This window comes from Phalangium opilio, unplaced genomic scaffold (assembly GCF_054372755.1).
Source record: "Phalangium opilio isolate 3A_F unplaced genomic scaffold, DU_Popi_V2 ptg000013l_1, whole genome shotgun sequence".
NCBI lineage: Eukaryota > Metazoa > Arthropoda > Arachnida > Opiliones > Phalangiidae > Phalangium > Phalangium opilio.
The window spans coordinates 14,718,266-14,735,656 of NW_028324148.1; the positions used below are offsets into that span (position 1 = coordinate 14,718,266).

Here is a 17,391-nt window from a genome sequence, read left to right on the forward strand (position 1 = left end):
AACTTAAATTAAATCTACATGACCAAAAATATAAATTAATTATAAATTGAAGTTATTAAAAACGCTTAATTTAAATTAAATTTAAAATGAATAAAAAAGTCGTAACCTAAAAGCTATAAAAATCGGCTTGACTTAACCCGAAACCCTGTATTAACTTCTTCACCTAACTTCGGTACAAAATGGCGGTCCGGAACTGAAGCCATAACGCGCTAATCAAAAAACAATGGTGAAAAAATACCGATGAAGAAGCTTCGACGGAGGACCGGCCGCCATTACGCCCTAATCGTAAAACAATATCCCAAACGCTAAGCCTAATTATGAGATAATTCATCACTTAACACTACAATTAGCAAGAAATCTTTTCCCTCGTCAATCTAAATAATACGTTAGGAATTCCGTATTTAATCAATTTAAATTAAGAAAATAATTAAAGTTAGGTTTATCTATAGCAAGCTTTAAATACTATTTCAATGCATAAATTAACCTAATTCCGATTATCTAACCTCGAGAAAAATGCGAGCAATTAAAATCTTCCTTACCTCTGTGAAATTGGCGTTAAACTGACGATTTTCGAGCTGGCTTCTTGCCGGCAAGAGCCAGGGGGTGAAGCCGCCCACAAAGGAAACTCGGTCTACTGGTGACGTCACGAAAAATAGACCCTAGAAATTAAATGGAGTAATTTTCTCGGAGTTAATATGAAAGTTCTTTAAAATAGCATTAAATGCATTTATGTCTAATTTAATATTGCTCCATGGTGGGAGATTTCTTGCAGCCAAGGCAAAACGGCTTTAGTATCAAATCAATAATTTTCGATGCATTTACTGTATTTGGCCTTTAATTATTACGTTTTAATTACTAATTTAAACGATATTAATGTTGATTTTAACTGATAGATGGCTAAATAAAAAAATTGTAGGAAAATCAGTTGTGACATCATTTTCTCACCTCATGCCGTTAGTTCATTCCTGTTCAATTCAGTTCCAGCTGATTTTGAATTGAGGGAGAAGTGAATCACAGAAGTCGACGACAACGGAAAAACGAGCGTCCAACGATGACGTCACGAAATAGACTTATACTGTTTTCCATGGAGTAGTTCTTTTTTTGGAGTGAGAAGGAAGTTTCGTTAAAAATTAGATTAATATTGGTGGTTACAATACAGAAGGAATGCTGTATCCACTAATTTGGCTGTCATAAGTTCCCCTTTACCTTTGTAAGATTTAGGAGGGTGTGACGTACTCGGGATTCGGGAAACTGAAATCTCTCTAGATGCGTACTTAAGAAAATTAATATTCCATATTAATCGAACTATCATTATAATTTGCTTTATTGTCTTTCAATAACTAGCCTAGTAATTATAACTTAAACACTGTTGGTTACTTTTCTAACAAAAGATTAATTTTCACTGAAAATAAATTTTATAAATACCATTTCTACAGAACACATTTTAAATTGCACAAAATATGAGATCAGATTTTCATTTATTTAAGAATTTTAGTATTTACGAATAAAATATACAAGAACACCAAAATTAAAACGTGTTAAGAGAAATAGTATATATAAAATTAAATTTTCAAATGGTTAAATAACAAAATTAGAATAAAAAAGAAAAACTGATATTATTTTGTTTTATATTAAAAAATGAAAAAGTTAATAAAAAAACATTAATTTAAACAACATTTAATAAATTTAGAACATGTTTTTCAATCATTCTTAACGATCTTTTGGACCCAGAGGCGCTTACGATATAATAGCGTCCTATTTCTCTAACGTTGATGTCTGTCGCCCTTGAAATTTTTAATAAATTCAACCTCCACAATTCCACGTGCATTTTGACGTAATCTTTCTCGATTTTCATTGGTTCCATCTCGAACTCGTGGGCAGTTTTGTAATCGAAGCCGGGTTCCTTTAACCCAATCGCGTCCAAGTTCCCACTAACAGCTAACCGATGATAGGCGGCCATTGACTTCTTGCCCAAAAACTTTTGCTTTCTCAAGGAATAAGTTGACATGTTATTATCCTTCGTTAGGAATCGCAATGAAGCGCAATTTTCCAGGAAAGCCACGATTAGTTCGATGCAAGAAAGGCAGCGGTCGCTCTGAATTGCAACCAGACTTTTGAAGAACATTCTCATCAAAAAGTTCACCGGAGAACCTTCGTGAGATCTGTCTTCCATAAATAATACGCTCTCCAGGTCAACAATGCCAACTGAAACTGCCCATCGAAGCAAAATTCGTAAGGCTACAGTGACGTCATCAAGACGCAAGGTTTGAAGCTCTGAATTTTTGTTGTAAAGTTCAACAAAATCGACGCAACTGTGTTTAAAAAATTCTTGTTTTACTCTGATGGCAATTAAGCTTAATATACTTGTAACATTAAGTTCCTAAGATATGTTTCATAAGTTTGTTAATCTCTGGTTACAAACCGGAGCGTGTCATGAAGTGAGTTAGGTAGGTCATAGATTCGAGGTAAAGAGACGCCTGGTGAGGCGATGTCATAGGTTTAGTACACAGACTAAACAGGAAGATGGACTGCAAAAGTGAGTGTAGTCAATTCGCGCTTGTCGTTCTCCAACTAGCTCTCAGCATTACGAAGTATTGGTAGTGTAATAACTATGGAACATATCTTATAGGCCCTAAACTTCAGGAAGAGTAAATTTACTTACCGTTGTTGTATGGCCTGGGTTAAGGGTTTCAAGTAATTAAAGTTCTTGACGACATCTTTCAAATTGGCTTGAATTTTCTCCAAGAACGGGTTAAAGGAAGGTGCGACCTTATCAATCTGGTAACGACTGCGCAAGTTCACGAGGTATTTCCAGCAAATCCATGGAAAACTCAGAAATGTGTCGTTCGGGTTGAGATAGGTGACGCAATACCAAGCGGAAGCCTTCATGAACATTTCTTCCGTCAAGGTGTCCAAACTCACGTCTTGGCTATAGAATTCCTCCAGAAATTCTTCTTCGAATGTTTTCCAAAGTTGTCGAAGTGATCTAGAGACAATTTCTTCGATGTCCATTAGTTCCTTACGTTCCGCTCGTGAACGGACGCTGATGTACGCTTTGCCACAAGCCTGGAATTCGTCTTCGATTCCGTAAGTGTTCAGAAGAAGGGATAGCAGTTTCTTGTACTTCAGGCTGGACTTGATGGCCGCTTCACGGTATTTTTCCCAACCAGGATGAACCAGCAACATATCAACCTGAAATGAAATAGAGTTTCACATTTACCACATGCCTAGATACGTGAAGTACACAATGGTTCCTATTAGCTAAACCACAAGTTCATAAGATACGTTCCATAAGTGTATCAATGGTTATTGAGAGCTTGTCATCTAGGTGACACGTCATATATTTCTCGAAAAGTGACGCCTGGTGAGGCACTGTCGAAGGCTTGGTAAGCTCAGACTAAATAGGAAGATGGAAGTCCTGCAAAATTAACCACCAATTCTCTCTACTCGTTCAAGAACTAGCTCTCACAAAATCTCTAGCAATTCGAAGTGTAGATGGTGTCATATACTTATGGAACATATCTTATAAACTCATGTCTGAATGTATTTGTCCTACAACAAACTGGGCTTGAGGTCATAATCTTTGCAAATGGATTCCAAGCCTCCGAGACGTATGACACAATATCAGAAAAGATTTCTTACCTCATTATACTTCTTAGTTGAGAGAGACACTACATTTTCTTCTTCGTAGTCTTTACAGATTCTGTACAACTTTCCTAAAACCCTTTTAGAACAATAGGTGTTGGCCAAACTTCCCTTTTCCATGAAGTCCGGGTACTTCTTGGGCTTTTCATTATAATCGAGCTGGACTTTCTGTCCATTTTTAGCAAAATCAACGGCAATTGCGAATTTGTGAGCGATTTTCTCGCATAAAGGGTGTTTCAAGCCGTAATGCAAGTCGTCAGCCAGGGCCAAATGAGCGTTGCCAATCAGACCCACTTGGTCGTTGATGATGTATTGATATAAGAAGTGTAGCATGTCGATTACCTTCAAAAATAAGTCTTTAATTTTATAGGAATTTCAAATTAAGTTACATTAAAGAGACTTACAGTAATTTTCGAAAACTGAGTAGTTTCAATTGGCACAGGGAAATTGGATGCAGGAGAGTTACCACCTTCGAAAAACAATCCTTTTTCCCATAAAACAGTGTATTCATCGCCATCTAGATCGGAGCCTGGTTGAAAGATGTAAATCAGTAAAGATTTCGTTCTTAATAAGTTGTTCGGTAATCATGACCTTGAAGATGCCTTCAAGGTTATGGTGACACTTTTTGATATTGAAAATTTCTAATATCCCCAAAACCCTAAAATTCACACGCACTAAATTCACTGATAGTCTTCATGACCTTGAAGATTGTCTTCGAGGTTACGATGACTCTCGTTAGGACACCGAAATTTCTATATAGGTGATACTTACCAGCCATTTCATTTGGATGAGGTCTTGGACCCTTTTGAGGAAAGACAATACAATCCACAATATGATGAAGTTCCTCAACGTCGACCGCCTTGAACATTCTGACGTCACCAAGTTGAAGGCAAGGATTTTTGGTAACTAACACTTCACCTGAAAAGTGGTTGACAATTCATGTCGTAAGCTACTCGTTCCAACACTAACTTGACTGATAAACATTGTTATATACCATTCACAATGGTAGTTTCGCGATTGGTTTCGTAACCATCAATTGCATCCGTGTATTGCACGAAGACCTGTCCGTAACATAGCTTCCCAGATTCGTCCAGGACACCAAACATATTTCTACCCAAACCGGGATCAATGGCTAATCGCGATTTTTTCCTGATACCATCTGTTCAAATTAAAATTAGGCTTAGCGGCATCCTTAACTAGTAGCAGAGATAACTTAGTAAAAACTGACCAATGGCGACTCGATGTTGAGCCAGTAACATATTCCTGAAGAAAGGTTCGATGTTCAAAGAAATTCCGACATTCTTTATGTCGTTGTACTTGATCTTGGGAATGACACTGTGAGCAGTCAAGTACTCCGCGGCTTTAACATCGGACAAGAGCATTTCCGTTAAGTTTTTGAGCATATCCTGTTGGATCTTCAAGAAGACTGCGGCAGGGACGCCTTTCTGGTCCAAGATGGTAATCAGTTGACGATTAAGCAATACCGGCACTGAAGAATATATAGATTAATTAGTCAAAATATAGCTAGGTTTATTTTAATTGTTATACCCGGTGAACTTTTAGCCACAACTTCCAAACGCTGGCTTTCGCTACAAACGAACTTCTTTTGACTTTCACGGAAAACAATGTCGCGGTCTGTCAATGTCGGATCTACGGTTAACATTCCTTTGTATCCAGCGCAACGAAATTGGATGGCACTTGGAACGTACTCATATCCAAGTACAGTCGCAGTCTGTAAAAATAAAAATTCAACGAATAAAATTTTCATGGGCAAATATATTCTAATTTAGTTTCATAATTTTTAAAGAATATGATTATAAAAAATTAACAATCGACCTCTTTCATCAATCTGCTAGATATCCTTCCAACTCCATCGGAAAAAACATATGGTTTTCCACTTGCTGGATTAAACCCACCAACGATGTCCGGTTCGGTCGTGACCATTGAAGAATCAAGTGGCACGGCTATGGCATCCTCACTATGCGAAAAACATTGTCCCATTCTAGCCATAAACCTCGATACGCTCCTAATTTCCGAGAAATTTCCCAACCAGGATCGGATTGATTCAGCAGTGTTCCCTTTCTCGTCTTCGGCATACATGTAAACGCCATGGTCCCTGAGCTGCGAATTGGACCATCCAAGAAATTCGAATTTTCGATCACCGACCGTGATGCCTTCCTGCAAGGGTTCAACGACAATGTTTCGAATGAAGTCGTCTTCACACTGAGAGGCAATGTTGTTTAATTTGCCATAATCGTCATCGCGGAATGATACGCGTAGTGTGAAATCGGCGTTGTATTTGCGAATAACACGATTTTCGAAGCCAATCTCGGCTGGATAGAACACTTGACGAGTTGGGGTGATAAATACTCTCCATACCTATGAAATGAGTAATTAAGATAACTGGATTTAATAGTGTTTATTATTATTAAATATAATTAATTACAATCAAATGAACAATTTGTTAATTTTAAAACAACGATAAATATTTGAGTCTTATTAATTTACAAGCGTGTTACGTTACTCTTCAACGTTTTAAGTGAATGACCAATCAGAATTCAATGGAAACTAAAATCATTTAAAACTACTAGTTAGCCCGTACTTGTACTTATGACGGACGTCACAGGGAGCGTCCCATGGCAGACGCCATCGCGCTAGAAATATTTTGTGTAATTACCTTTTTGGTTCTGGGTGGGGTTAGAAAGCGTTCCTCATTATCCTGTTCATTTTTTCGCTTGGAGTATGTGTCGAAGAGCTGTTCGATGGCCTGACGGTAATCCACATTGACGCCTTCATCCAAGGCATGCAAAACCTCCTTCAATACGCTGTACAAAACGTGGGAATCCTCGAGACACATCCGATTCAACATGAACATTAGACTTTGGAATTCATCCAAATGCAAATTTTGCAGTTGCATAACGAAACTGCGCCTCATAATCGCGTTAAGTAAGTAAGTACATTGATAAGCCGGTAGCTCTAAACGCGGGACTGTTGTGGGCGCATCCAAATGATGACATCGCATTACGACATACGCGATAGGATGCTGGTTAGTTTTCACGTAAAGGCGCGAAAGAATTTCCCGCGCTTCGTAATTGTTCGTTATTTTCAAACTGACAGTGTTGGAACGACCAATCACGTCTCCTTCCAAGTAGAAAAAATTCGTGACGCGTTTTTTGACGTAGGATTTATTGGTACCGTTTCCCTCTTCGACGTACGCGTAGATGGCCGGTGGATTAATTAAGTTCAAGTAGATGGTAGTTGCGTCAGTTTTGTCCACCATGATCTGACGAATGTTGGAGTACCTGAAGGCCAAGGCGTGTTTCCTGCCGAAACGTAATTGAACTTGACGCGTGTCGTGGTAGAAATCGGCTTCGACAGACATTGCAGGGTTACTTTCGAAAACGAAGTGCGAGTAAAAATTCGTGGCGTTTACGAGAGTGCCCAGTTCGAATCTTTTGACGGTTATGTTCTCGTTGGACGCTTGAAGCGTGTTTTGAAAGGCGTTGCTGGAATCGGAAAGAAAGGGCTTCTTTAGAGAGAAAGCAGATAAAGTACTGAACAACTGTAAATTTCTTAAGCCTTGACATTGAAATACTGGTCCATAATATGAACTTCCTACCAGATAGAAAGTTACGACCAACTGTTCAACTTTTGCAATTACAACCGCACCAACGAGAGTTCCGTTGTAAAACTCAGATTATACAACAAAAGGTGAGCAGTTACCTGAACAAAAATATATATCGACTAATGTTTCCAAGTAATTTAAACTTTAAGCACTAATTTTAAAATGTATCATATTTAATTTCGGAACATATTTCAAGAGGAAAACATGTTGTAAATAAATATTTTGTTTAACAAACTAATAAAACCTCTCTAAATTTAAACTTAAAAAACATCAAGGTTAAAATCTAAGGATAGTAAATTTGATAAAAATTAAATAATTTGAACTGTTTTTAAATATTAACCTTGTATGGACGATTAGCCAAGGAATTCCTTTCATAGTTTGGGCCGCGACGTGCTTAAGAGCGACGTTCGTCGACTTGGTCCCAATTGGAGCTTGAAGGACAACGGAATATTTTGAGACCTTCCGGAACCATTCTTTGATGAAAAATTCGTAGATTAAGTAGTGGGAGACGTAGCTACAAGCGATATGTTCCTCTTTGACAAAGGCCTTGACTTGGACGTGAAGAGCTTGGTCCTTTATGGCCAGAGTGTTGGAATTGGCTTGAATTATTGGGTTAAAGTAATTAACGTCCACCAAGCAAGATCGAAGTAAACTTTTAAGTTCCTGATAATTGTCATTTGAGAAGTAAGGATCGTGAATGGAAAAATTGAAGTCTAGTTCCACCTGAAACGATTTCACGAATATTAATTTTACAGCAAGTCTCGGCCATGGCTTAGTTTAAACAAATGTCACTAGATGCTCCCATAATCGAGTTGCCCAACATATCTTTTGAGTTTCTGTAACGGCTCAGAACTTGTTCTCAGGTTTTGAAATGAGAAAGGGATAACCTGATTGGCTCGATTTTGCCGTGCGCAGAACCGGTTTTACCCCAAGAGTCAGACTCTGTCGAGACTAGTCCAATCCTATCCTTTAGATGGAGACGAGACCCAGCCAACTTGTTTATCTGTTGGTTAGGTCTATTTGTTCGTCTGTAGCCCTTCTTGACCAACTACCAATGCATCCGACAATTCCTCCCCCATTTTTGGCATCCCACCCAGCCCGAGACGTTCCACAGTTAGCGCGCCTATTTCTCTAAGATTTCGCATCCTCCCTCATAACCCTTGGTATGATATCTAGTTTAGACTTACCATTTTGGTATCCCGTTTTTTAACAATGTGCAATGGCGAATGAACGCGGAAGCAATCGAACTTGGGTAAATCGTCGGCGTTGCCAAACAGGTCCTTGTTGAGTTTAACGTATTCAGCGTATTTTTTCTCCAATTTGCTTTTATCTCGAAGAACTTTGATAACATTTATTTTATTATTGCGAACGCTGAAAAAGGCCATTAACTAAATCACAAGAGACTAAAACTTAAGTAGTTTAGATATTAACTAAGCAAGTCAACAGCCAACGAACTTATAGCTGTAGTAATAAATAGCGCTACAAAGAAACCTCTGTCACCTTGAATTTGACCTCTAAAAACAGCGCGCCCTTTTTTGGCCTAATAGACCTAAGATATAAAATACCTACTTCGAACAGAGTTAGGCCTAAATATTTGTATGGCTTAGCACCGACACCTTTGCTAAAAAACCTCTATAATATAATAACGACTTGTCAATTTACACGAAACCGTGACCTGAATGACCTCAAAGGTTTGCCGTTTTTCCTTGGCTGCTTGCACTCTGAAACCAAGGAGTATTATTAACCATACCTTACTTCAATGTAATGCACTTTTAATTAAGCTTCAATTTTCACTCCAGTGCAAACTCCATGCAAAATGGCAATTTAAAAAGTGATATATGTTTAAAAATAATCCAATCGATATTTTGTAAATTATTTTATCGGTTAAGAAAACAAAGTCTATGAGCGGCTTGGTTTTACTTAAAATTCGTAATAAAAGTAAGATAAGCATGTTTTGAGGGACCAAGGTTTGCGCGTGCTGACAACCGAAGCTATCGAATAGAGCTATCGCAGAAGCCTTATTGTGACGTCATCCATTCTATTGGCCCATAGAACCAACCAAAGCGGTACCAAACATGGCCGCCCACTGCCAAAGCTAAGCCTGTGACGTTTTACCTGGGCACTGACGTCACAAGTGAGATAACTCTATACGCTAAGCTGCCGTCGAAGATAGGGCGTTGCCTATCCTCTAATACGTATGCTTGTACAAGAGGTGTTTAGTTTTGAAAACCGTTAAAAACAACTTGTCTTACCCATTCCGTTTTCGGCCATAACCTCTATCTACAACAAAGCTTCAAGAAATTTGCAGTGCATATCATACTTATTGATATTATGATACTTCTTACGCAAGTAAATAAAATAGACAACTTTGTTGATAAAAATAATTAATTTTTTTCTAATAAAATTCAGTTCTACATAATGATTTGTCAATGTCTGCCATAGGTCGGACTTATTGGAAATTTCCTTAAAATGCTGTGTTTCTTGAAGAACGCTTTGCCAATTGGCAAATCGTAGCAATTGTTTAAAATCCTTGCTCTAGCTTCTTCCGGTGAATCTGCTTCGTCCGCCGATAAAACTAAATCGTGTCCCGGAACTACGGTCACATCTTCCTTCCATTTTAAAACGCCACGTTCCTCTTCAGTACCTGAGCAAGCATCGAAGCTTGTACACACAATTCAAGCACACCAATAAACCAATGATAACCCACTTACCTCTCATTGTGTTGTCCAATAGAACGCCTACTACACCCGCCACAAAAATGCCCGTGCTTAAAAGCACTGTTAAAAGCTGATCCGCAAATTCGCTGCCTTTTGAAAGTATCGACATACTTATTGTTATTATCATACAGCTAATTTTCTTAACGTATCTAGGCGGATTTTGTGGTAATTGCTAGACTAATCATTATCTATGACGAATTTTAGCTCGCAAAAATGCTCTTATCGCTGCCTGTTGCAGGGATACTAGATGTTTCAAGAGGGATGAGGAGCCCGAGCTTTTTCACGTTCATTCTTACGCGGCAGAGGGTTCATTTAACGGGAGTCTAAAACGAGCGTTGTCTTCTTTTTCCCCTTTCAAGGACAAATTGAAGTCGTATTCCGAGTATTCCTCCCCCATTTTTTACGCCCCACCGGACCTAAGCCATTCCACACATCCTGCCTCTCATCCTTGATTTGGCCTTGAATGGTACAAAAAACTAGAAATCCGGTAGACGGTCCTACTGCGCATGACACGCCGATAACGCTTCCACAATTTCCGCCTCCCTTCGAATCCCTCTTAAAACATCTATTATCCCTGCTGATGCACCTTTAACGTGCGTCTGACCTCGTGTTCCTACTAAGCCTAACCAATCCAATGAGATCACAGTTAGAAAGACGCCATCAGAATTATGAGGCGAGGCGAATACTAAGTTTTCAAGCCCGGCCCACAAAACCCGCGTAAAAATTAACATGATTCCTATTCATGCTTAACTTTTATAACAAATATTTACCAGTTTTTATGGCGTCCGGATGTTTTTCCATCCAATTGGGCCCCATTAAACCCATGAACATGCTGAACCCGACAATAAAGACATTTCTGGTCGAGTTCAAATCAATATAACTCAAAGTTGAAAGACCGACTGCGGTTACAACTGAGGAAACGAATGGAAAGATACCACCCAAGATTGGATCGGGCATTATAATGAACAGTGATCCAAACTTGGAAAAAATGCTCAGGACAATCATTAGAAGCGCTGCCCATTGAACCACTCGACGGCTACCAACCTGCAGCGCCAGATACAATTGCGTAAGTCAAGTCCCATAAATAATGTTTTAGTATACGGACCTTCGTTACTCCTATGGCTCCAATATTAGAGCTATAAGACGTCAAGGCACTTCCGGTTCCGAAAATTCCCGCCAAGAAACATCCAAACCCCTCCATGCTAATACCTCGGTTGATGGCGTGGGTCGGTGGCGGTGGAGCACCTGAAAGTTTGGCGCATGCGTAGTAGTCACCAACGGATTCCATTATCGATGATAAAACACCGCAAAGGATTCCACATATTGCACCGACACTGAATGTTGGCGCTCCCCATTGCCCTACGTAATTTTGCTATTTAAACGCCAAGGCTTAAAGCAAAGATTCCTCCTAACATTTCCCTGGTCTTAAATCATTCATTACTACTAAAAACGCTAAACTGATAATTAATGATGCTCAAATTAGCTTTTAATAGGTCATTTCGATGTAACTAATAGGGAAAGACACGGAGATAAAACTCCGCCTTCTATCTCGCTCTTTGGCGCCTGCGCTATAGTCATTTTGTATCATGAGAGTGCGCAAAGACGAATGGCAATGTATCAACCCCCTTGTACGTCCCAATACTGAGGGTTACCTATTCCTTAGTATATACGTATAAAAGATCTATTAACAAAACCTGGGCGCAGACAAAGCTTTCTCTTTTAAACAATGTCCTCGCAGTCTTTCTTGCCTAACATTTACGTACTTTCTTCCAGGGATAATTATTTAAAAGCTAATAGTTAAAAACTCAAGAAAACTTAAGAATTATTAATTATCGATTCTAGCATTTTTAGTAGTAATGAATTACTTAATTCCAAAACCTACCAGGATAAACTACGCGAATCCAAGGACTATCATCTATTACATTGATTCTCAGATCTGTTCGGGCTCTATCGCCTTCGGGTAAAGCACCCGATTCCGTTAAAATGAAGCATAAAAACCACGAAATTATGATTGTGATAAGAACCTTTTGAAAATGTCGGATCAATCACCTCTTATCTTAACATTTTTTTAAGGTATTTTAACTTACAGGGAAGAGTTTGAAAACTGGGAAACGTCTCGTCTTCCAGCCTTTACCTCTCGAATAAATTAAACAAGGAACCTCCACCTCATCACAATATTGAGATAAAACTATCAAAATGGCCATCGTCCTGTACCAAAGACAAGAAATGACAAACCACTTAAACCTTTCTCGAAATAGATAAAGTTGAAATTATCTTAGTATGACATAAGTTTAATAAATTTTCTGAGTCATAGTTGGAAGTCTTTACAGACACGAGCTATTCGGGAATTCCCAAGCAATAGTTATATGCCAAATTGTTCAGTACTCTCTAAATACTGAATATCTGGCGTTGGATTTACACATAATAAAATTTTGCTTTAATGACCTTGAAAAAAATAATCATTAAACCCGAAAACCACTTGTTATCGAGGGTTTAAAACTGGCAGATGCTTAGAATATCTCTGATGATTGACTAATATACTAAACAAGCTGATTACACCATTATTCCTGACCGTATATAAAATTATTTTTGACGTTTTAAATAAGTTGGGAATCAAACTAAATATCATAAACAGCATAATAAGAATAAGTATGACATTTCCCATACAAAATTTCTTAATGTTAGTGAGAAAAATTATAACATACCCAAGTGATATAAACCAGTTCGAACTCGCAGTTTCACCAGCTTTTTCGAAGAAACTGAGCCCGATTAGTGCAATAACCGGAGCTATCGTTACGGGTGAGACAAACTTCATCAAATAACCAACAAGACCAGTAACTCCAAGAAGCATTTCAACGAAAGACGCCGCTATTATGGCTCCTTGAATCTAAAAAGTTACTTGGAATGTTAAAAAGAAAAGAAAAAATATATTTAAAAACATTTGCAAATTTTCTTTCACCTCTCTCATTCGAATTTTCCAAATTTCTTCTTCGTCTTCCAATAAAGTGGAAGTTGCGCTTGCGTTATGTGGCAACGAATAACTTCCATTATAGGCTGGGTTAGATAACATATATGAAGGGCATTTCCATTGAGGTAGGTTAAGTATAGCCAGTGTTGGAAGAAGGTACGCGAAAGAATTGCCTTGAATTATGGGTAGACTACAAATAAAACAATTTGTAGTGATATTATTTCAACAATTCTGCTATCAAAGGCAAATTTTAAAAACAAAAAGTGACAAAGTCAAAGTAGAGCGCTGATTGGTCGACAAAAGAAGCTAAATTGAAGTCAAGGTCTGATCGGGATACTGGGCACCACAGTAGGCTTTCATTAACCTCCCATGTTGCACTTTCTGTTAAACTATTTGCTTTTGTTTGTACGTGATGATCTTACCGCGATCCAAAAGTCGCTTGCAAAAGTGTTGATATTCCGGTGACGAAGAAGGTTGTTGATATAAGGTGACCTTTATTGGGACTATTGTCAAGCATGCATAAAGCCGGTGCTAATATAAGTGGATAGGCTATAGATCCACTTAGCATTGTCAGGTAATGCTAAAACACATTTATATATATTCTTTGAGCGGATTGCATTGGATCCAATCAATTAGATTCATGTAAAACGTACTTGAAATCCAAATAAAATGCACAAGTACCATTTTGGTGCATCTTCAATACTGTAGATAAGTCCATTTGTCTTTGGTATCATTGTAATAGATAACTTTGCTAAAAATATTTAAATTACTATTTACTATGTTCATCAAAAACAATTTTGCTGTAAAAAATTATATAGTTACGTTTTCGAACGCACTATATTTAATAAGGCGTATTAATACACAATGTTAAATCTAATTAGAAACAAAGTAGTGACCGCAATAGAAGTGTAATAAAATTTAACATTAATTTCTAACGCCGTGTTTTTATTAAATTGGCAAATGTAACTGAATATTTAAATAATTTAGGAATTTTATAAATAAATCGCGGAAAGACTTTGATAAAAAACATTATATAACATCAGCAATCAATAGCTGCCAAATGACAGCGTGTTTCTCATTTATAGCTATTAAAAGAAGTACATAATACTTTTCTTCGAGAGAAGTGTGCCACCACAAAGCGGGAGGAGTAATTGTAACATGATTCTTCCCAACATCATTTTACATTTGGAATGCCCAAGGTTACTAAACCGAATCACATACGCGATAAATAGTTCCCCCTCATCAATGCTCTATTAGCGCTGCTTAACTATTTGCCAAGGCGCATGCGCTTGTGGAATAATTTTTGACCCCCACGTCAAGACAATCAAGGTTTGTGGTTTGATTGCTGAGGATTTAGTACCAAACAGTAATTACGCATCTGAAGTGTGATGAGCAGGAGAGCAAACAGAAAGGAGGTCCCACGCCTGGGAGGAATCATGTTACATAATTAAAGTACTAAGAGGACACAGAGTGTCATCCTTCTTCTATTATTCCCTTCCACTATTACTTTTTGGTAAAATATTAACGTTCAAACGTAAATAAAAAATCCTGGCGGTCAAATGCCGATATTAAAATATTAACTGAATAACAAAAAAAGTTATCTCCAATCTCTGTTACATTCGCGAAACTCACCACAATTTTATAACTCGAAGGTGTTAATTACATATAAAACGACAATAAAATTTAATGGCTCTTACTTGAAATCAGAACTGGTTCGAACAAAGTCACTCAATTGTTGTCGACTTCCCGACAGGGTCTGCAATGACGTACGCAGCGATGAAATTGGATCCAATGGCTAATCCAATTCCCACGTACGTATCTTCGATGGTCGTTGCACGTGCTATTGCTATTGCTAATGCCGTCTATTAAATTTTTATTTCTTTTACATATAAATCACTCGCCTTATCCGCGAATGTTTATAATATAGTTATCGCAGTCTATATTAAACAAAGACATTGAGGAGTCTACTCGTCGAAGATTGATGCCTGTAATTCCTTCGCGCTAGACGAAGAAAGAGGAAGAACGTCTTCAAGAGACATAACCGTAATTTTGCAATCAATCGTTCTAGATAAAATGTCGTAACTTACTTTTCCATCGATTCTAGCCTATATTGTAATCAGCAGCCAGTCTAGATAGGTATGCTTAAACAGCGACAGTGCGTGATAATATGAAACAAATTTCAGGTTGAAATAACTAGCTAACTTCTGTAGCAGGGTTCGGACGAAATGTTTTATTGAAAATCCCAATTACCCTATACCAAACGAAATCCCTGACACATTCCTGACTTTTTAGGAAGAAACTTAAAATTCCTGACTTTTCCCTTCCATTTTCCAAATCCCTGACTTATCCAGGTTCCATACGAACCTTGTGTGGGTTTCGGGGAATTAGGGAAAGTGCACTTGTGTATAAAATTATAACGAAGAAATTAAAATAAAACCTCTTTAACTTAATTAATAAGACTTTATTTAATAACGTGTTAAACCAAATTTCGTCTCTGTACAGCAGTTTTTCCTTGACTTTAACCGTATATTTTTAAAACTATTACTTTAATAAATAAACTCATCAGGAATAACATGTTTTACGTACACAGTTCAACGTTGCAATTTGAATAAACCCATGACGTTTTCTTTACTAAACCCATATTCCCTTACTTTGTAATTCTTATCAATTTCCGGAGTATTGTCCAGGGCCTTCGAGATAGGGGAGAAATTCGGCCCGTACTTCAAAGGGGCCCGGGCAATCTGTAGGGCGGTTTTGAAGGGGGCCCGGGCCATCCGTAGGGAGGTCTTGATGGGGGCAATTTCGTTATTTTCCCGGACCCCGCAAAGTCTCTCGACTGCCCTTGTATTGGCCGATTTTTAAATACTGACATTTCCCCAGACCTCTTCGGCCCATTTCTAACTTATTTGACCTTTACTCCAACCCCGAATTATTTGCGAAAGACCAAAATATCAGAATTGAAGTCAGGTTTACGAAGTGACCTACTCTACTTCAATTGAAACCATTTAAGTACATCTTTAGTGGAATAACGGGCATGCGGGTCCATTTTATTTTGGAGTTACGTTATCTTGGATGTGAAGTATCTATTTATCAATTGTGTGATATAATATCGTTATTGGACTTCTACCGTCTTCTCGAGAGAGTGATTTTCCAAAATCATCTTTTTGTTTTTCGCGGATTACAAAACGGTTAACGCGCTCGTCAATTATCTCGAGTGCAGAAAAATGAATCATGACCAAAAGAAGTACGGATAATATCATAAGCTTATAAGATATGTTCCATAAGTATGATCATGAATCTATATAACTATGAATATACAGCCAATCACGAGACAAGAGGAAGTGACGGTTCGAATTTACACACCCCCGGACTCCCCCTCCCTTCTCCCGCTCCTAACACTAGCAGACACGTGACTGATGTCTCCTTTCGCTAAGACCCGCCCAAACCTTATCGAGAGGTTAGACAGCGTAACGCAGCTGTATATTCATAGTTATGTAGATTCATGGTATGACAATACCTAAACTTCGTAATGCTACTGATAGACTTACAGCTCGAGCTAGTTCGAGAACGACGGAAGCGAGTCAATTGAACTCCTACATTCGGTGGTTAATTTTGCTGGACTTCCATCTAGACCCTATTTAGTCTGCAATCATTAACAGGGATAGATTTATTTTTGGAAGTAAGAATGAAGAACAGAGTAATATCTGGGCGCGCGTCAAAGTCCCGGACCCCTTCCACGGGACCGGGGGAGGGTATGAAAGATGAGGCGGGTAATAGCGACAGAGGTAAAAAGTTATTACGTATTTTTTGCCGGCCCCTTCAGCAACGTCATCAAAACGTAGTTTAAGTGATCCAATAGGATAATTTAAACTTTTCGTTACGTGTTAGAGGGAGGTGCTCTATACTGGGTGGTCTATGAGAGTCGGACCACTCTCTTTGGTCGGACAGAAGCAAATACTAACCGATAGACTGCATTCCTACTTCTAATATTAAATCTGTCCCTGGCATTGCCTCACCAGGCGTCGATTTACCTCGGATCTATGACCTACCTCATTCACTTCATGACAAGCTCCAGTTTCTAAGTTACCAGTGACAAACTTATGGAATGAACATATCTTATGAACTTATCATATTATTCAATAATGGACTTTGTATTTTTCAAGAGGGTAGACAAAGAAAATATATTTTAGTGCGTATCAGGGTTTTCGTTTCGAAATTGGCCCAGTTTAAAGTCCACTACGTCAAATTCGAGATTAGTTCAAATCCATTTCCATTAATTAGTTCTTGTGTGTAATAACAAAAATTTGTTGAGTGAAAAAGAAATTGCAATAAGATATAACAATAATGTTTCATTTGAACTCCAACAACTCAAAACCATGAAATATTCAGTATTCAAGGTCGGAAGCAAACACATTTCAGACAAAATTAAGACCACA

At 38.1% G+C, this 17,391-nt stretch overlaps 2 protein-coding genes across 2 annotated transcripts; both read right to left on the minus strand.

Moving 5' to 3' along the window:
* Positions 1-1,611: 1,611 nt before the first annotated feature.
* On the minus strand, positions 1,612-8,800 carry LOC149709437 (uncharacterized). Its single transcript, XM_089864810.1, has 12 exons — positions 8,458-8,800; positions 7,611-7,993; positions 6,323-7,151; positions 5,482-6,024; positions 5,194-5,377; positions 4,874-5,134; positions 4,640-4,804; positions 4,417-4,563; positions 4,050-4,174; positions 3,643-3,987; positions 2,663-3,192; positions 1,612-2,312 (listed from the first exon to the last, which is right to left on the minus strand). Exons 1-12 carry the CDS (start codon positions 8,653-8,655, stop codon positions 1,667-1,669), a joined length of 4,356 nt encoding a protein of 1,451 aa, XP_089720936.1. The 5' UTR covers positions 8,656-8,800; the 3' UTR covers positions 1,612-1,666.
* Positions 8,801-9,639: 839 nt separating this feature from the next.
* On the minus strand, positions 9,640-17,271 carry LOC149709438 (solute carrier family 23 member 2-like). Its single transcript, XM_089864813.1, has 10 exons — positions 13,609-17,271; positions 13,378-13,535; positions 12,947-13,145; positions 12,693-12,874; positions 12,075-12,195; positions 11,870-12,011; positions 11,093-11,346; positions 10,758-11,031; positions 9,982-10,077; positions 9,640-9,914 (listed from the first exon to the last, which is right to left on the minus strand). The coding sequence occupies exons 1-10, from the start codon at positions 13,687-13,689 to the stop codon at positions 9,697-9,699; spliced, it is 1,725 nt and encodes a 574-aa protein (XP_089720939.1). The 5' UTR covers positions 13,690-17,271; the 3' UTR covers positions 9,640-9,696.
* Positions 17,272-17,391: the final 120 nt, after the last annotated feature.

Bases quoted from the DNA above. Each gene is read 5' to 3' on its own strand.
- LOC149709437 (XM_089864810.1), bottom strand. From the start codon at position 8,655: ATGGCCTTTTTCAGCGTTCGCAATAATAAAATAAATGTTATCAAAGTT. The intron at 7,994-8,457 runs GTAAGTCTAAAC...AAATCGTTTCAG, and splicing joins AAAAACGGGATACCAAAATG to GTGGAACTAGACTTCAATTT. The intron at 5,378-5,481 runs GTCGATTGTTAA...TTATTTTTACAG, and splicing joins CTAGCAGATTGATGAAAGAG to ACTGCGACTGTACTTGGATA.
- LOC149709438 (XM_089864813.1), bottom strand. From the start codon at position 13,689: ATGATACCAAAGACAAATGGACTTATCTACAGTATTGAAGATGCACCA. The intron at 13,536-13,608 runs GTACGTTTTACA...AATGTGTTTTAG, and splicing joins GCATTTTATTTGGATTTCAA to CATTACCTGACAATGCTAAG. The intron at 11,347-11,869 runs GTAGGTTTTGGA...AAAATTACGTAG, and splicing joins GATTCGCGTAGTTTATCCTG to GGCAATGGGGAGCGCCAACA.